This window comes from Mercenaria mercenaria, chromosome 8 (assembly GCF_021730395.1).
Source record: "Mercenaria mercenaria strain notata chromosome 8, MADL_Memer_1, whole genome shotgun sequence".
NCBI lineage: Eukaryota > Metazoa > Mollusca > Bivalvia > Venerida > Veneridae > Mercenaria > Mercenaria mercenaria.
The window spans coordinates 23541653-23562862 of NC_069368.1; the positions used below are offsets into that span (position 1 = coordinate 23541653).

General features: G+C 35.9%; 2 protein-coding genes across 2 annotated transcripts; both read left to right on the plus strand.

Annotated features, from left to right (window-relative positions):
* The first annotated feature begins 1198 nt into the window (after positions 1 to 1198).
* LOC123565459 (bombesin receptor subtype-3-like) lies at positions 1199 to 2449 on the plus strand. The gene has a single exon (XM_045359326.2). It carries the CDS (start codon positions 1199 to 1201, stop codon positions 2447 to 2449), a length of 1251 nt encoding a protein of 416 aa, XP_045215261.2.
* Positions 2450 to 5128: 2679 nt separating this feature from the next.
* LOC123522877 (cytochrome P450 3A24-like) lies at positions 5129 to 13246 on the plus strand. Its single transcript, XM_053549538.1, has one exon. The coding sequence runs from the start codon at positions 10703 to 10705 to the stop codon at positions 12347 to 12349; it is 1647 nt and encodes a 548-aa protein (XP_053405513.1). The 5' UTR covers positions 5129 to 10702; the 3' UTR covers positions 12350 to 13246.
* The last annotated feature ends 7964 nt before the right edge of the window (positions 13247 to 21210 follow it).

Below are 21210 nucleotides of genomic sequence, written 5' to 3' on the forward strand. Positions count from 1 at the left end.
CAATCAATATAAACAATGGTAATGTAATGTGAAATACTTTACAGAAGAATTTGGTAAAAATAAGCTTGTATCATTTTGCACACAGACACTTGAGGGTCATGAACCCCAACCCCTATCCTCCAAATATTAGCCAGTATTTTTAGCATTATAACACGTACTGAGCATAGGTAACGATCATAAAACGGGTTTTGTTACAATTTCAGCATAATTTGGAAATGCACTTTTCTACCATCAATGCTTTTTTAAAGAGTACTGATTTTAAAGGTGCATTTTTGAAACATGCTGAAATAGTAACACAACCCTTTTATGATCGTCACCTTTGCTCAGTACGTGTTATAATGTTAAAAGATATTGGCAATCAGTTGGCAGGGCCTGAGGACGGTGTGTGTGCGTGTGCGTGTGCGTGTTGGGGGGGGGGGGGGGGGGGGGGGGGGGCAGGGTGTCCTGATCCCAAGTGTCTGTGATTTTGCATGGTACGAAATGGGTGTGCTTGTCACAGGGTGTTAAATTCCAGGCCGCATATATTTGTAGATTCATAACATTATGATCTGCACACCAACCAATTATCATACCATTTTTTTTATTTACATCGATAACCCTTCCTGCAACTCATGCACGTGCTTCTTTACGTCATTCAGTTGTAAGACTTGAGAAATTTGTCCAATCACAAAACGGCAAAGTTACAACTTCCCTTTTCCCATCGATCCTATCTTTTTGTTATACCTCAGAGAATATCGAAAGTAAAAGTCAATACAATTTAATTCGCTGCAATATATTCAAATGTTAATTGTACTTTAATGTTATAAGTGACGCGTATTGTTTGTCGTTAAATACAAGTGTTTCTTCCTGTTATCACTCTTTTCATCAATTATATGCTGTTATTATGAATTGATCGCTAAGTGATTGGTGCGCACTCCATAACCGGCAAAAAGGACTTTACTCTTGCGCTTCAACTCTCTGATCGCCTCGGTCTTTATTGTATGGAGGATATGAAAATAACCAATGTTTCATGATTGGTATTTAAGATGAATCTGATATAACAAAAGGCAAACTGCATTGCCAGGTTTACGTCACGGTGACACTAGAACAGTCGTATCAATAAAAAAAATACTATTACTCACATTGAATTGTCGAGTGGAATAACAGTCGCTGAGTTTTTATTGCATGGTTTCTTTGGTGACGAAAAGTATACAAGAACATGGATTCTTCAGAAGAAAATATGAAATTACTTGAAGGCCTGAATGATCAGAAGATACGGGAATACGCCCCGGCTATTGCATACTCAGTGTTGGTGATTGTACTTGGGATTGCTGGGAATATTTTCTCCATCGCGTATTACGGATTCAAGTCCCAGAAAACGACTACCAATAACTTGATAACGTACTTGGCAGTCACGGATTTAATAACATGTTTCGTTTTCTGCGATGAAATAATTGAATTGTGTTTCACAATAGCTTTCAAGAATATCATTGGATGTAAAATAATGTATTTTACAAATCATACATTAGTTGTAAGCTCAAATTTCATTTTGGTATTGATATGTGTTGACCGTTACCAAAAGATCTGTCGGCGGCAATCTTGGCAGCTTACGGTAACATCAACCAGGATATGCGTAGGTGCATTGCTGTTTCTGGCCTTTCTACTGTCGGTTCGGGATTTTGTGATATTAGACGTTGTACAGGTAAACGTTACTCTTCCGGTATATAATAAATCGATAACCGGATTTTACTGTACACATTCAAGAGACAGCGACATGAAAACAGCTGTTACTACCTTTCAGTTACTCGATTTAGCAACTTTTATAATTGTTATATCAACAATGGCTATTTTGTACTCATTTGTGGCAAGAGAGATATGGATACAAAAGAAGAAAAAGGAAAGCCACATGGGTATTTCCACGGCAAAATCAAGTGTAACAGAGTCCGAATCAGCTGGTATAAAAGGCTTGTCTAACATATCAGTAGTAGAAACTGCTTCCTCTGCTCTCGATGAAGATACTGATCCAAACGTATCATATTCAGACACGAAAGTCGACATAAAGAGCCCACTGTCAATTATTGACAAGAAAGAGAAAAACATTTCCGTGGAATTTGACTTGAAAAATATTGCCGATCATGATAAATTCCGTTCGAAGAAGACAACTACAGAAAATAGCAAAGTGCACAAAGAACATCATTCAAAAAGAAAACGCGCTGAAGCAATTGAAAGAAAGATAGCAATAATGATGATTGCTATAACTGGAGCAAGTATTTTGAGTTTTGTCCCATACTTTATCGTGAACTTGGCGGTTAAACGAGGTTCAAATACTCCCGAGCAAGAATTCAGTGTCGGTATACAGATTGCATTGCGATCTTTCATGCTCAACAATGCTGTAAATCCCTATATCATGGGCTTTTTTAACACGAAGTTTAAACGATTTGTTAAAGACATCATTTGTAGATGTCGATAATTTAGGTAGATACATGCATTTCCTTCGTTTGGACTCGACAGTTTTCCATGGTCATTATGTAGACTTTTTGTCACAAATATTGCTTTCTAGAAATTTACCAGCAAACACTTTTTTGAAGAGGGATTTTTTTAAACTATATTGAATTTTATAACTATGAAATTACGGATGTAGCAGTAACTTTTGTACTACATCACTGGATAAATTAAATTTATTTTGCATGCCGTTCTGAGGTATCTTGTCGCAAAAAAATGTATTTCACTTGTTTTGAAAATTAAAGCAGCATGCTAAAAAATAATCTTTCTTTCAAGTTGAAGTTTGGTCACATTTTGAACATTAGAATATGAATTTTTGTTTCTAAAATATTTTAAGAATTCCAAATCAAGAAAAAAGGATGACCGTAACATAAAGTTTGTCAGTAATTAAGTTTTAAAGCCTTCTTAAGAAATATAGCATTTATTTCAAGATATCTAAAAAAATATTTTGTTGTTGTCGAACGATCTGGAGGCATGTCGCTTTAACGTAAGTAGTTTATGTTAGGTTTTAGCGCCGTTTGTCAACAGCAGTGCTATTAGATATCAGCGGACAGTTATCCTAAACACTGTTCACGGATTTATACATGTACCAGCTGTTCTGTCTGGTGCTCCGCTCCTGTACTTAAATCCTATAGATAATGGCCTCCTACCAAATCACCATGGAGAACATTCAAGTAGATCTACGCTTCCCCACCTTCCCCCCCCCCCCCCCCCCCCCCCGCGCCCCACCGTCGTGTCAGTATTATTTTGAATTATAAAGATGCACAAAATATGTTGTAAACCAAGTTATTACATAACTTCTTATATAAATTGCTGGCCCATTGTTCTATATCACGGATCTATATTCAATATTACATTTTATTTCTAAACCTTGAAGGAAGTAATCATGAAAACTATTTCTGATGTCATGTAATGCCCCCTTGTATGTCTGCTTATACATCCATAAATCGCAAGTACATATTTTGTGATATCGAACCCGCCTGTAGTTCAACCCAGGTTCGCTATGCTCAAGTCAAAACTTGAGAGAAAAATGTTCGAAATTCATTTCTAATGCCATACTATAAAACACTTATTGAATGATTTGCCGGTCAATTTAAAAAATAACTATTAATCTTCGGTCCTTCTGATCTCAGGTAAATAATTTTGACTATTGACAGGCGCGCCACTCTATAAGAGTACATCAAAATTCCGTACATTGTAAATGATTGTTTTATGAGTCGAATTATTGTTTCATGGAATGGAAAAGATGTAGGTTATCAATAGATAACTTATTGTTGTTGTACGAATATACGAATATATTTCAGTTCCAGTTAGGGTTCTTTCATGGGACATAATTAGATTTATGCTTTTTTTTTTAACCGGAGCTTTGTGGACTTGTACAAATAAAGATAATTTAGGTCAAATTAGAATTATGTAAAAAGACATTAGAAAATAATTACATCTTTGTTTTTGTTAATGGAAGATTTTTGGACTTGTACAAATGCAGATATTGTTTCAGTTTGGAATATGTCATCAGAAAAAAATTAATTACATCTTTGCTTATGTTGACGGAAGTTTTAAGGACATGCTTATTGCAGTGTTTACGTAAAATGTATGTTGTTATTTACTGAAACATCAAGTACATTTTATACACTTGACCTAGCTATGATTAAATATTTACATTGCTTTTGTAAAATCCAGATATTGTACTTGTATGCGCGCATGGAGTAAATGTTTTCTGAAACTTTAGCCATTGTTATTTATTCTAATGCGTAGTGGGAATAGTGAGTTCTTCTATTAGCAAATAATTAAGCAAAACTCATTCACAGTTTGGGTGAACAAAATTAATAGCTTTGATATTAAATGCATATCTGACATTAAGAGATAGCCAATACAACAATAACAAGTACTGAATATTAATGTTATGTGTGAATAACGCATATTGAGGGCTTATAGTTTTAGATTAAAGTTAATTATATTCAGCAGTTTCCGCACGATTTGGAATTGTTGTATTAATGGCTGTTACACACCTCACACTAAATAGTACACAAGAAATATCTTTTAAAGAAAAAGGAATGAAGTGGTAAATGGAAATCACATCTAAACAGAAAGTAAAGCCAAAGTACTTACTTATAGATTTACAGAAAAATCTATGATGCATCTCTGTAAATGACAATATTATATGATTTAATTGGTGATGGGTAAATAAAAAGGAATATGCATTTGCTGACTTGTTTCACTAATTATGTTTCATATGACATAGAATTTAACAATGGAATAAGTTGTTGAAGTTGGTAATGAATTAATCACAGTAACGAGTTAAGAGAATGAAAACAGTCATGTGTAAAAAGGACAGTCTGTGTTATTGTGTGAGATGTCTAAATAATTTCCTTGTGTTTTAATATTTATTATTTCTCAAACTGCTAACAAATTAATATAAATTTGTTATTAAAATGTTTATTCACATGTACAAAATATCATTTTCACTACATGTTAATTGCTGTTGTATTATAAATAAAAATTAATTAAGTTATCGCTATAGTATTGGTATTGCATTACACAGTTGAGCAAACATTGCAAAAGAAACAAGTAAGGTTTCATTATTGTCAAAATCAAAATGTAACAATGCAATCAAGGTATATTATACTTCCTAAAAATGTTACGAATATGAGCATATTATACCCATTTTTAATTAAATAGGCAGATATTTAAAGCAATATCCACAAAAGAAAAATAAGTTTTTAAGATAAAAAGTTGTATTTCCAGAACTAAATACAGAATATGACTCCTAAATCAAAAAAGTTTTTTCTTTTTTTTTTTTGTAAAATATCAGTTAAACTCCTTTTTGTGCCAAGCAGACGAGACTATCTATTCCAACTTGAACATTTTATATTGCCTATACTATTTTTATGATGTTGTCTTCGTTTGATCATGATCTGCACTGTTCGCCAATCTTTTTGGTATGCACCCCTTTTAACAGTTAATGGTAATGTCCAAGTTGAAAGATGGACGAGTTCATTATAGAAATTTAGCTAGGTAAGAGTTAAACTGATGAGGAACAACCTCGTGACATGGTCTGATATACCTAATTTCGAGGTTGTGATACTATATCTGGCAATTTAAACAGAACAGCAAGATTAATAGATAGTAATATAAATGGTTAAAGACAATTTGTTAGGACAAACATTGAAGGTCACCCCAAATGCGAACGTGCCATTTGTCTGTGAAAGTATTGCATTAGGCCAAACTAAAACACACTAGTTTGCGGTTACTAAATATGTCATATGAGTAAAAGAATCATCGTTGTGCTGGTTATGATAGCGTATTTGCAAAACTAAATTAACGTCCGACGCACAAAAACAAAGTTCCGATGTAGTTTAACATTCGTCACCATTACAAAGAGCACTACAAAAAATATTACCATCCGAATCTACAACCAGTGACAGATGATTATACTCTGCATAATATACAAAGGGAGTGGATACGCCAATGGTATTCTCTTGGGCCTCCATGGCCGAGTGTGTAAGGTCGCCGGCTTCAAACTATTTGTCCCTGAGGGGTTCGAGCCTCGATCGGAGTGTTGAATTCTTCATGCGAGGAAGCCATCCAGTTGGCTTGAGGAAGTCCAGGGGCCCGCCTGTAATGAAATAATGCACCTAGGTTCTTTTTCCGCCATCAAAGCTGGGAAGTCGCCATATGACCTATAATTGTATCGTTATAACGTTATAATAGCATTGTTATTCAGCCTTTGCCTGGGTTTGGCGGCGAGTGAGGGGAAGATCTCGCTTCATTTAGCTCTAGCGGCTGTGAAATATCAAAATAATTTGAACAATCATAGGAAAGGGTCGCCAAATGAACATTTGTATATAATTGTTTTAAAATTGAACCAACAGTTTCTTGCTATTTCCACTATATTCACGTAAGTAAACGAGACCACGCCTTCTTTTTGCATGCTTTTTGACGTATCAAATGATTTTGAATTTTCCATGACATGACGAAGAAGAAACCACGTCCTCCGGTAGCCAATATTGTCTTTTGACGAATCAGAATCATTTGAATAATCTTGGTAAAGCGTCACATATTAAAGGAACATTTTTGAAAATTTGTTTTAAAATTAGGCAAGCAGTTTTTAAGGTTTCTCTATACATATTAGCAAGCATGATCATGTCCCGTGGCGTCCATGTGTTTTTGATGAATGGAAATTGTTTCAACAATCACATTATAGGGCCACCTAGGGAAAATTTGTGTGAAAATATCAAAATTGAATCAGTTATTTAGGTGGAGATGTCGTTCGATTTGTTTTCTATTTCAGCTCTTGCGACCACAATGTGTAGCTAAGAAGAACCGTTTGAAAATCTTTGGTAGCTATACATTGATCTAAGATTCACGTCAAGAGTCGTTGACGTCTGCCAAACGGCTTCAAAGTGGATGCCATACGAAGAAACTATAAACTGACAGGCGCACGGCGAGTTATCAAAATAGCTCACCCAAAGTACTTTGTACTTAATTGGGCTTAACCTTAAAACATCTATCTACCTATCTATGCAATGATTAATGACCGGAAGACAACGAACAAAGTTTTGTTTTTATTTAGGCCTCAATTTAGCGCAGAGGAAGGGCGATGGTTTTGGAACATTATCTTCAGAGAGGTACCGAAAGAACTTACAGTTATACACCGATAAGACAGTGTAGTCCAAAAAGGAATTAATGTAGATCAAAATACGATAAGAAATTCAGATATAGCAACGGCTTGTACAAAATAGGGAAGAAGGATGATATTAATTTGATGCCCTTTTTAAGTTTACTTGTACTTGTACCAAAAAATCGTCAGCATTGACGGGTCGCTAATGTATGAACGAGCTGCAAGGTGGTTTCGACTGACTCGTAATTAAGAGTAGTAGCAGCTGAGCATGAATTTGAAATTACTTCAAAAATTATTAAGGGTGCTTATCAACTGAAATGATTTTTATAACCATCCTCAGTCAAAATGAATATAAGGATAATACACGTTTTTGTGTATTAATGTCTGCAGGGCCCTGAATTTTTGGTGATCGAGACCTTTGCCGATAAAGCATTATTTTTATCGATCGCAGGACCTTGATTATTAAATACATGTAACATTATTATAACTTTCAAGTACGTAGTAAAATCTTGTTTTTTAACAATATTGGTGCCAACGTTATAATTTGCACGTACATCAAGCAATGCAGCTTTCTTATTCACATCAGTCTTTACATGTCCAAACTATCGCACAACAAGCTATTTACAATTTACTGATTAGTGTCTACATAGTCCTACTCGTCACGTAATTATGACTTTTATTTCGTACCGTCAGGGGAGGTAACTAGAGTCACGGTCTAACAGATCAACTTTCTAACGCATGAGAAGCTTCTGTGTAAGCTGTCCAGCCACTTTTGGAATTTCAGTGGTTCTACTCAGGAGCACTCCTGTAATGGAATAAGGCCGGAAGGGCATCTTGGGTCTTTATCCACCAAGTCACCATATAACCTATAACTGTGCGTGACGTAACTCCCGTGTATCTAAAGAACGTAACCGTTACGTATAGATATTGATGTTATTTCACCTGCAGTATTCTTGCATACCAGACTGGGTTTTCTGGTGCTTTCACCGGTGCTGGAACACCCCATCTTACACCACAGGGTGTCAGTTTTGTATGGAATATATACGGAATACTATTTTGGCGTGTGTGACCTAGAACAAAATTCGAGCAAAAATTGAGATTTGTCCAGATATTGATATAAATGGGCTAGTTTGGTCAGAGTTTTGTAGAAAATGAGCATTTCGTTGAAAATTTGCTATAAAATTGATAAAAACAAGAAAAATCACATTTTCAATGTTTTGGGTGTATTTTTTTAAATTAACATTTACTTACTAAATGTTGCATATTTCAAAGTTTTAATGTGTAATTTGCTTGCAAATTGTAGTAAAATATTTATAATAGGGCAAAAACAAGTTCAGGCTAGAAGGTGTTGCGACATCAATTTTGAAGGAAAATTGACGCAAAGACACATGCGACTGAAAATCCCATAAAACCTTGACAACTGATTTTATCAAGCTGAAATTTGGTATTTTTTCATGCAAAATATGCTACTGGTACTATACAAATGAAATTGAGACTATTACAGAAAGCTAGTTTTTCTTATAGGCTTAACTATACTAAAGGAACTAGTGTGGGAGCCAATTAGTCTAGTCGCGTAATGGCGGACAGGATTTCGAACACTAATTTTTCCCTTCGCATGGCCGCAGAGGTCTAAATTAAAGCAGTTTTCTAATTAAATTTCATTGTGTGTGTATATTTGACATTTTGGTAGAAACAAATGGGAGAGGAGGTTGTTTTTGGTGAAGTGAAACTAAATTTTTGTATGAGTAGTACTTCCAGGTCAAAACAGTGTGATTTTGATGTGATTTTATAGCAAGCAAATGTGACAAGAGACATACCTCTTACAAGAAACATGGCCCCTACTTTTCTCTTCATTTTATGTCTCTTTAAATTGAGGTACGGATTTGTTGTCTGAAATGGGTCTAGCTATGTTTGGTAGCAAGTTATAAATGTCAGTTTTATAAAGAATATATAGGGAATACTATTTAGGCGTGTGTGCATGACCTGAATCACAATTCATATCAGGATATGGAATATATTCTGTCTTCACTTGACGTCTATTGACCAATAGACCAATAGAAATGCAAGAAACTTGTAGAAGGAAAGTTAAATTGTGATGCGGTTTAATTTGAGTGGGATTCTAAGATCTAAATCTAGAATAATCGCCGAGGGTTTACCGATTATTCAATGTTTACTGCACGGACGAAAGTCAGTTTCGGTCCCTATATGAGTGCTGCCTGAAGACATTTCACCTGGAACTATTGAATTCATAAGTTATTTCTCGCAAACATATTATAAAATATACAAAATTATAAAGAGAGTATAAGAGTGCATGTTTTCCATAGAAGTAAATCAGCCCTGTATGCGTCGGTTTACAAAGTATGAAAATCGTACTAAGTTTACCTGTTATTTGGAATGACATTAAGAAAACTTCTAAAATATTCCGTCACATTATCCATTAATCATTTAGGTGTAAAAAATGCACTTAGCAAAAGGTACCAATCAATTCGCCCAATTGTAGGAGAATTATTTTTTTTTATGAACTTTGGTTTCCGTCTTGTTTATGAATAATTGTTATGTTTGGCAAAAAAATGTTGTAACTACTTATGAATTTGGTTTTAGTTACATCTTAAATGCACTAAACAATTAAAGACGACCATATAAGGCACGTGGGCCATTTATAGCAGACGTATGGGCCATTTATAGAAAAGTTGTACGAGTTCAAAAAGAAATTCAGTCCATTTAAAAGGAAAGTTAAAAAATTTCTATCTCCAAAGTGTCTTAAATATTCTGCAGTTTGAGGCTCTATTCTTCTAATATAGGTATAACTGCGCCAACTTAGTACAAAACGTTGCGCGTGCCAGTCTCATTAAATGATTTATGCAATATGAACTATAAATATAATAAAAACGTTTAGAAACATTGAACACATTGACTTAATACTTATCCATGTATAAAATATAACTCCTTAAGATGTTGAGTGATATTTAGACAGAGAGACTGAGATATCAGTAATTTTTACAATATATGAAACAGTAACATAACATTGTTCAACCTGTACTAACTGTAAAAATAGTTGTAGGTTATCTATTTGTTTGTTTGTTTGTTTGTTTTTCAGTTATGTAACGTCGGGCTGTTAGCCTAACCAGTGTTCATGAATTCTGTATCAGTTCAAACCTGTTCTCCGCACGTAACTGCCAACTTCCCCACATGAATCAGAGGTGGAGGACAAATGATTTGAGACACAAATGTTTTTTTATCAAACCGTCATGGAGAACATACGGCCCGTCCGAGGATCGAACTCACGACCCCGCGATCTGTATATTGAGCTAAGCGGGCAGGATAAGTAGTAGTAGGAGTAGCGATAACAGCAACAATAATAATAATAGTAATAATAAATCGAAGAAGAAGAAGGGGATATAATTCTGTATGAAAACCTAGAACAATTTAGATATTAAAAACAATATAATTCATAACATCTTTATTCAATAATAAGTGTAGTTGGTGTTACATTTCAAGGAACTTTTTCGTCAACCCATGTCAAATTTGTCCTATAAAAGCTTTTTCCCGTGCCTTTTATTCTGTCCATAAACATATACGACATTACAGCGAGGAAAGGAAATGGAGGCGTTCCTGCAATTTATCGCTATCGCGTGGAGTTATTCCACATTTCTGCTATTCATCGTAGTTTTCATTGTACTGCATCAAAGAAAAAAGACAAAGTTTTTTCATGATGTTGGAGTAGAGTGCGAACCGACTTGGCCTATTGTTGGAGCTTTTCCAACAATTCACCGACAAGGTATTTTAGAACATGACATTTTTGCAATAAACCAGTATGGCGCCGTCCATGGCTCCTACCTTGGAAACATTCCAACGCTTGTTGTAGCAGATCCTGTGTTCATAAGAGAGATACTTGTGCGACAATCTAGCAACTTTCCATACAGAATGCAAGCTCTGTATATTTCAAAATGGTGGCAAAATGGAGTGGTCATTGCAAGCGGTGAACATTGGCGTTATCTTAGATCACTAATTAGCCCGTCATTTTCTTCTGGAAAACTTCGAGAAATGCAACCGAGGCTGTTGAAATGTATTAATGTTTTGACAGACTGCCTGTATGAAAAGACTGGAAAGGCTGGTGAAGTTGAGTGTGACTTGAGAACGATTCTTGGGGCATTAACAATGGATATAATTTGCAGCACTTCGTTCGGGATAGAAATGGAAACATTGAAAAATATGGAAAGCGAGTTTACGAAGCACGCTAAAGTTGTAAGCACGCTGAATATCGAATCAAATCCAGTTAATGCCTTACCGCTGATTATTCCGAGTATAAGACACGTGTTTGAATTTCTCGATTTAGACTATGTTAACAAAACATCGCTTAACTACGTAAGGAACGCTGTTGCAGAAATGATCGCTTACCGTAAAACTCAGACTGAAACACATTTCAAAGATACGCTTCATAACTTAATGAATGCACACAAAGGACAAAAGAAATTAGATATAAATGGTAACATAGCCAATGTAAGCGAAACAGGAAAATTTGACAGTAGAACCGCTCAAACAAACACAGGACATACTAGGTCAGAGACATTTCCTAAAAATCTGAAGGACTTTCAACACTTTAAAGAGAAAGGCCTAACAGACGACGAACTGGCTGCCAACGCGCTTATCATATTGATGGCTGGATACGATACGACGGCAACAACCTTGACTTGGATGTGTTACCTTCTTGCAATGAACCCCAACATTCAGGATACACTAGTGGGAGAAATCGACAACAGCATTGGAACAGACGACCCTGATTACGAGTGCGCAATGAAACTGGAATATTTAGACTGGTTTTTGTGTGAAACGCTGAGACTGTATCCAGCAGCAAACAGAACGGGACGAGACGCTTGTGTTGATACAAGCGTCTGCGGGTGTAAAATCCCCAAAGGATTATCTGTAACTGTTCCTATTTTTGCCTTGCACCGAATGCCTAAATACTGGAGCGAGCCCGAAAAATGTATTCCGGAGAGGTTTTCGCCAGCAAACAGAAATAATATCAATCCTTACGTATACATACCGTTTGGGGTGGGACCTCGTGCATGCGTAGGAATAAGAATGGCGCAGTTGATGTGTAAAATAGTAATGGTTAAGATTTTACAACATTTTCGCCTTGAAAGTTGTGATCGGACGGAAAATCCTCCCCTGTTAGAGAAGAGCCTTTTAACAAAGCCTGTAAATGGAATGTTTCTTAAATTAGTTTCAAGAGATAGCCGAAGATAGACACCTAAGCCACTGATAATGAGCCGAAATACAAATACACTTGTGCTATGTAACTTGTTTTTGTCGCCAAGAAAGTTTTTTTTTTCAGACGATGTAATGCTAAGTGAGGATTCAAAAATTACATAATTCCTTATTTGCCAAAAAGAACAAATTATTGTTGTAAATAGAAATGTCCATCATCTCTAACACCCATTTGTTTCTCGAAATGTCCATGTTACCAGAAACGTTATCAATGTACATATCAAGCATTATTGACAATTTTTGATAAAGGAGATGTGAAACCAAAATTTGTAGTCCTGTTTGGCGCCATATAACCTAACTGTGTTGGTGCGCCGTAAAACCCAAATAAATAAATAAAGGAGAACGACAAAACTAATTGTCTTGTGTGGAACAAACACTGAACGATAATTATTTACAAAAGGAAGTTAAGTTGATTTTAAGTCATTTTAATCTTACACATACGTATTTCTTGATTAATTTAACGCCTCTTTCATTTTTTTATATATTACAAATGGATATTTATGAAACATATCAAATTGTTGTAAATATATTTAACTCTTGACATAATCAAGTAATGTTATGGTATTTTTTATGTGATAACATGTGTAATTAATATTGTAAATGTTTTATCATTTTATGCATACTTTATACATATAGAGACTGCGCGGATGCGCAGGCTGGTCTGGAACCATGCTGGTCGCAAAGCCACTATGTTGGTTTTCTCATGGCGCAGCTCATATTGATGACGCCGAGTGGTAAGGTCGCCGGTTTCTTATCACTTGCTGTTGTTTCTAAACCTCACTTGGGATGTACAATTCATGTCATGTGAAGATTGGAAGCTTGACGGTTCTACTCAGGTGCCCGCCCGGGGTATTCCTCCAATATCAAAAGCTGGAAAGTCACCATATGTCCTACAATTGCGACGGTGTGACGTAAAACCCATCAAAAACAAAACACAAATCGTCCCTTGCTTTTTTGACATGTATATATTCAAACATAATATGTCTTTAACGTATTTTTGTATTCAATAAAAAACAAATTTCAATGATAATTTTGTTGTCAATTCAATTATGTGTTTATATACAATTCCATAACAGAAAAACAGATGGTGTATAGAAAGGGCGTCCCACTCCAGTCTTCAAACCCAACTGAATGCGGTCATTGAAGGTAATGGAGACTCGTGTTCACCAATGAAGTTAATTTTTTATTGGAATACTTATTCTACATAACCAGTCACAATACAGTCAAACTTGTTTGACGGACTATATTTATTAAGAGACCTCTTAATAAAATATAGTCCGTCAAACAAGTTTGACTGTATTGTGACTGGATTTTCCTGTTGGACTTTGGTCATTGCTTTTTTTTTAATATCATTTTATACAGACCAAAGTCCAACAGGAAAATCCAACTTTTGCAGCCGTCCATACATATGGTATGTGTAAATGTTAACATGTGCTTAGTCGGTCGTGCTTACCGACTAAGCACATATATACATAAACACAAATGAATGTCTAATGACTTATCGCCGTAACAAATCAAAGTGCATATGACGAAAACTCCGCCTGAAGCGGGATTCGAACCCGGGTCGCTCGGGTGCTAGTCCAGTAGTCTAACCACTAAACCAAACAGTCGACTCCCTGAAGCAGTTTCAGAGGTTGGTTTTAAATGTAAATGCTATGCGTAAGCGACCGTAGCACTTCCCCTCTTCAAAGAAGTCATCATGAAATTTAGCATAAAAAGGGCCATTTTCGACACGAGATAAAGTCGGTTTCTCGGACAAGCCCCCATCTTACGATTTTTTTTTGGCGTAACAAACTAAAGACAAGAGGACCATGATGGTCCTGAATCGCTCACCTGTCTCCACATGACCCAATTTTCATGAAGATCCATTGAAAAATATGGCTTCTAGAGAGGTCACAAGGTTTTTCTATTATTTGACCTAATGACCTAGTTTTTGAAGGCACATGAACTTGACCTAGATATTATCAAGGTGAACATTCGTAGATCACCAATTTTCATGAAGATCACATGAAGAGTATGGCCTCTAGAGAGGTCACAAGGTTTTTCTATTTTTATACCTTCTGACCTAGTTTTGACCACACGTGACCCAGTTTCAAACTTTATCTAGATATCATCAAGGTGAACATTCAGACAAATTTTCATGAAGATCCATTGAAAAATATGGCCTCTAGAGTGATCAAAAGGTTTTTCTTTTTTTAGACCTACTGACATAGTTTTTGACCGCAGTTGACCCAGTTTCGAATTTGACCTAGATATCATCAAGATGAATATTCAGACCAACTTTCATACAGATCCCATGAAAAGTATGGCCTCCAGAGAGGTCACGATGTTTTTTTTATTATTTGACCTACTGACCTAGTTTTTGAAGGCACGTAATCCAGTTTCGAATTTGACCTAGATATCATCAAGGTGAACATTCTGACTAATTTTCATGAAGATCCATTGAAAAATATGGCCTCTAGAGAGGTCACAAGGTTTTTCTATTTTTAGACCTACTGACCTAGTTTTTGACCGCCGTTGACCCAGTTTCAGACTTGACCTAGATATCATTAAGATAACATTCAAACCAACTTTAATACAGATCCCATGAAAAATATGGCCTCTAGAGAGGTCACAAGGTTTTTCTATTATTTGACCTACTGACCTAGTTTTTGACGGCACATGACCCAGTTTCAAACTTAACCTAGATATTATCAATGTGAATATTCTGACTAATTTTCATGAAGATCCATTGAAAAGTACGGCCTCTAGAGAGGTCACAAGGTTTTTCTATTTTTAAACCTACTGACCTAGTTTTTGACCGCCGTTAACCCAGTTTCAAATTTGACGTAGATATCATTAAGATAAACATTCAAACCAACTTTCATACATATCCCATAAAAAATATGGCCTCTAGAGAGGTCACAATGTTTTTCTATTATTTGATCTACTGACCTAGTTTTTGATGGCACATAACCAAGTTTCAAACTTGACCTAGATATCATTAAGGTAAACATTCTGACCATTTTTTATGAAGATCCATTGAAAAGTGTGGCCTCTAGTGAGGTCACAAGGTTTTTCTATTTTTAGACCTACTGACCTTGTTTTCGACCGCACGTGACCCAGTTTCGAATTTGACCTAGATAGCATCAAGATGAACATTCTGACCAACTTTTATAAAGATCCCATGAAAAATCTGATCTCTAGAGTGGTCACAATAAAAAGTTTACGGACGCACGCACGGACGGACACACGGACGATGGACGCCACGCGATCAAAAAAGCTCACCTTGTCACTTTGTGACAGGTGAGCTAAAAATCCAACAGCCTGTTGCAATATTCGAAAACGGGTCGCTCGGGTTCTAGTCCAATGCTCTAACCAGTGAACCAAACAGTCGACTACCTGGCGCGGTTGTCAGAGATTGGGCTATGCGTAAGCGACCGTGACAAATACAATAATATAGATCAGAAGTAACAAACGAGCACAAACATACATGAAGGTTTAGCAGTATACAACTGAACCACATAAATATTTGGTAAACAAACAACATTGTTACCAAGAATCTTCCTGTCATGTACTACCCCGTTCTATTGGATACAAATGTTATCAAAGAGTTGTCCCCCTTTCCATTTTTATACAACTGCTAAAAACTGTTTAACCTAGTTATGTGAAATTTCAGCTCTTGGACATTATTGCAAATGCATCAAAACGAAGACATGTAACAGTTCTTTAAAAACAGCTCTGAACTCTCTGAAAGTCTGTCCCCTGTATCCAGCCCCTTTTAAGAATTCAATGCATTGTTTGCATTCTATGCTTCCAAGGGATCCTAGCTTTTACCTATTTTAGTTTTATTATATCTTGAAAAATTTCAAACAACACCAAATTATAGTAAGACATGAAAATTCAACTGCAAATAAAACATGTATATAGCAGAATCGGTTTGACTGAGTCTGTTCATAAGAGGTAAAAAAATGTGCAACACAGTGACTTCTCAAACCCCCTAGCACCGGCTTAAGCGGAACTCACCGTTAAGTAGGAACACAGCAGGGCATCGCCTTGGAACAGTCGGTGACAAAGAATCACTAATGTATAAGAATTTGCTAAACCTCACTCTTTAACCGCCACTATGTTCATCAAAAATTACAATACGGAGACACTTACTTCCTGTCAGGTGGATCACATAGCATGTCAAGTAACTACGATGTTTCCATTCTTAACTTTAGCTCAAGCACATCATATTCAATTGATTCATGTGCACATATATTGAATTTTGTCGGAATACTTGGGAATTGCAGTAATTTCTGTTTTAAAGGCACTCGCTACAGTTTTCCGGACGGGTCGATATTTACCCCAACACCGTGTCAATTTGTAATCGATGTAGCTCACTGTAGAGCTGTTGCGGTCTTCTGCGCATGCCCGGAAGTGATTATCTAATGTCGCGTACGGTAAAAATTCGCAAATTATTGTATGTTCGCATGCATTTAATGTAAAGAATGTATAATATACTGACTAAAGGTTAGGGTTAGTATCACCATGGTTACAAAATATATTCATTTAAAGTACTTTTAGTTCAAATTGCTTCAATCCGACATATACTGATCTCTGTTATTTATACCAGCGTTCCAACTCTGCATTGAGTCACAACTGTTTCTAATCCCGTGCGGTACCCGTACCGTACATTCGTAAACTATAGGTTTTGTTAAAAAAAGGCGGAAACTTTCGTCGTTCTATGCCATCAAAATGCTTCAGAAACACCTTAAAATCCGCTTATTAAAAAATCTGCCGTTTGAAAATTTTATATATATATTTCTAAGTCATTTGCTCAAACACTGAAAGAGTATTTCGTACTAACCTGCGTTGTATAAATGCCCGCCACACACCACCTCGTTGTAATTTGATTTAAGCGAAATCTAATATGGTGACCTATCAATTTTCTTTTTGTTTTAGATTAGGTAGACATAACCAAAGGTATGTGCAGAGTTTGATTAAATTCTATTTCGTGAAACTCGATAAAATAGCAGAAGTACCAACTTAAAACTGACAAAAATATGCAAAAATAGCCCTAGGGTCTGGTGAACAAGTATTCCTTTTTTTTACAAAATCATGTTCTTTTGATTTCTCTGAGCATGTTTCAAATAGATATATTGTTTTCCGTTATAAAAATGCTTAGATAATCAAATTTATGCTGATTATTGTACTTTACTGAAATATATTTTAGGATTATAGAAATTTTGAAAAATGTTTAAAATAGCACCATATCTAGGGGCAAATTAAATTGAAACAAAGCTGGTGACCTAGTATTTTTATTTCATTTTTCAATACATCATAACATGATCTTTTAATACAAAACATTTCATCAAAATCTATTATTAAGAAAAAAATTACGAAACTGTAGCGAGCGTCCTTAACTATCATTCCTTCTGTTAAGTATTTAAGAGGTATGACCATATGGTCATAAATGTGACCTCTAGAATGTTAATTAACTTTTCATTTGATTTGACCTGGTGACCTAGTTTTTGACCCTACATGGCCCAGATTCAAACTGGACCTAAACATCACCAAGATTAACATTCTGACCAAGTTTCATGAAGATGCAGTCATAAATGTGGCCTCTACAGTGGTAACAAGCTTTTCCTTTGATTTTCCTGGTGACCTAGTTTTTGACTCCAGATGACCTAATATCAAACTCCTCCAAGATTTTATTGAGGGTAGCATTCTGACCAAGTTTCATTAAGATTGGGCCAAAACTGTGACCTCTAGAGTGTTAACAAGCTTTTCCTTTGGTTTGACCTGGTGACCTAGTTTTTGAACCCAGATGACCCGATATCAAACTCCTCCAAGATTTTATTGAGGGTAACATTCTGACCAAGTTTCATTTAGACTGGGCTAAAATTGTGACCTCTAGAGTGTTAACAAGCTTTTCCCTTGATTTGACCTGGTGACCTAGTTTTTGACCCAAGATGACCCAATATCAAAGTCGTCCAAGATTTTATTGAGAGTAACATTCTGACCAAGTTTCATTAAGATTTGGCCAAAATTGTGACCTCTAGAGTGTTAACAGCCAAATTGTTGACGACAGACAGACGGACGGACGACGACGGACACAGAGCGATCATAAAAGCTCACCTTGAGCACTTCGTGCTCAGGTGAGCTAAAACTTATGAGAGTTATAACATTAATAAACTTTGGGTTTAACTGGTTCTGAAAAATGCCTAGAAAACATATGTTTATATAACTTCAAAAATTTAGTATGTCGCAATTAATGGAAACTGAGTGATTGTTAGACACATGCATGCTCATGTAAAGATATATACATCAAAATCCCGATGAAACATATGTACTTGGCGACATTGCAGAAACCTCAGCACCAAGAGAAACACTATTAAGGACAAACAAAGAGAAATAGTTTGTGTTGGACTACATATAGCAACAAACCAACACTACAATAACACCAAACTGAAGTGGGAGAGATGTATATATCTCTATATAAAGATAAATTGAAGTAAAATCTATGAAGAGAATAAAAAGCGCCACCCACCTGCAAAACATTGTGAGACATGTTACCTGAGTTTTTAGCCTTAAAGAAAATGCTTTTTTATCAAAACATTGTTTAAGGGTGCTGACTGGTTGAATTCTGGTACTTCATTTGTAAAAAGTGCAAATGATGAAAAAAAATACGAGTAGCAATATTACTCATATGCGTAAACTGTAGATACGTTAGTTGTGTAATAGTCATAGTTTTGATTTACAAGCTACGTTAAATCCAATGGCAAATCACCCAATCAAAATGTTTGAATGTCATGTTTCTGACCGTATACTGTAAAATCGTTTATTTTCGTGGGCAAGAAATTTCGTGGTTTTGGTCAAAACGGCAATTTCATGGGGATATGGATTCGTGGATTTTAAATTTTGAACAAAAAAAGAATGGGAATTTTACTTATTCGTTGGGATTAAATTTCGTTGATTGACACGACCACGAAATCCACGAAAATTGGCCCCCATGAATATTAACGACTTCACAGTAAAATGGAAAAATATCTGACGATCTGCTATATTGTGACATATATGTTATTTAATCTAAACTGTTTTGTAAAATACGGACTGAAAACCTGTTAGTAAATTATGTAAGATCATCGTACATTTTAATGGGCACCAAAGTGTTATCTTGCACGTTTCAGTCAAATGTAAAATTACAGGTGTCGGAGTCATTATTGTCATAATTATTCTATACCTATTTCTTTCTTCAAAGCAGCGATACCTCTTTGCACCATGTGACCGTACAATATATTTCACATTTGAAAAAAAAAAACAATCTATATTTAACGTTCAAAATATTTACGTGACATTACATCCAAAATAAGGCAAGGCCATTAAACCGTCAGTATGTGAAAGAAATCATGTAAAGGTTCCGCAAAAGAAGTATACTTTTTGGAAAAGCACGTATATATGCATTTATTTTCCGGTGTTGTTTTAGCTTTATGCCACAGTAAAACTTTTATTCGTAATATAGGAACTCGTCGTGATGAGTTGCTTATCATGCACCTCGACGTAACTTCCGGTTGTTGGCGTTCCTGTACTAATAACCGATTATTATGCACAATTCCGGATTACTCCCGACGTATAAATAGTATTATCGAGTAGTTTGTACAACACAACATTACATTCTTATTCAATGAAAATATAATATGACCTCCGGTTTACACAAAAGGAAAATTTGGATATATATAAATAGCAACAATTAGTGCACTTCCCGGTCAATGTTGTATTAAAATCGTGGAGTTAATACAAAAAGTGAAAGGTGCAGAAAGATAAAACTTGGACTATGAAAGTACAGCTTGCATTATAAAGAAGAAGAAAAACAACAACACAATTTGATATTTATATTATATAGACACATTATTTCTTGTATGCAGTCCCTGTTTTGGCAGCTGATCCACCTCCCTGAATGTGGGAAATCCATAGTAAGCGGAACAATGAATAAACATATGCAATAACAAGATTATAAAACAGGGGGCAATATTGACATACAAGGCGCCCGTCGGTATTAGCCCTTAGGCAAATATCAAACTCATGATACGCACCGCTGGGAGCGTAGCGGCAAGGGAGATCACTACGTAGGAGTTTGGGCCAATGCCAATATCGACTTAAGGCACACCAGCCCTGTATAATTAAGAAATTACAATTCGATTCTAACACGGCATGTATGTAGGCCTACTAGTATCAACAGTGTTAGAAAAACTGGTAACTACTGTTTACGACCGTGCTACGCACCTGGATCGGATGACGTCATTGTACGCGCGTGGGTTAGATTTTGCTCTACATGTAATGTAGCTTATTTGCTGGTCGTGTTAGATAAGAATAACCTCAAAATCATTAGTAAGTAACGTTGCTTCATTGGAAATAACTCCGTCAAATATGAAAGTCGCTTCTTGTAAGTTTAATCTTTTTAACACAACAAAAGGAGTGTTGAATAAACAAGGGCGGATCCAGGGGTGAGGGGGTCGACCCCGGCGCCCTCGCCCCCCCCCCCCCCCAACAAAAAAAAAAATCGCCGGAACATAGGTAATTTGTGTTTTGTTCTGGGTTTTGTTCTGGGTAAAAAAATGTGCAAAATATGCACTTTTCTCGCTCGCTACGCTCGCATACGTTATCTATCTCTTGTTCTGGGTGAAAAAATATAATAATATGCATATTTACCTCGCTCGCTACGCTCGCATAGGTAATTTATCTTTTGTTCTGTATAAAAATACAAAATGTGCATTTTTTCTCGCTCGCTACGCTCGCACAATGAAAATCTAACAAAGTTAGCATGAGCTCTAATAACGCTCTTTACCATTTCTATGTTAATAGCCCTTGATTTT

Coding starts and splice junctions, on each gene's coding strand:
- LOC123565459 (XM_045359326.2), top strand. CDS start 1,199: ATGGATTCTTCAGAAGAAAATATGAAATTACTTGAAGGCCTGAATGAT.
- LOC123522877 (XM_053549538.1), top strand. CDS start 10,703: ATGGAGGCGTTCCTGCAATTTATCGCTATCGCGTGGAGTTATTCCACA.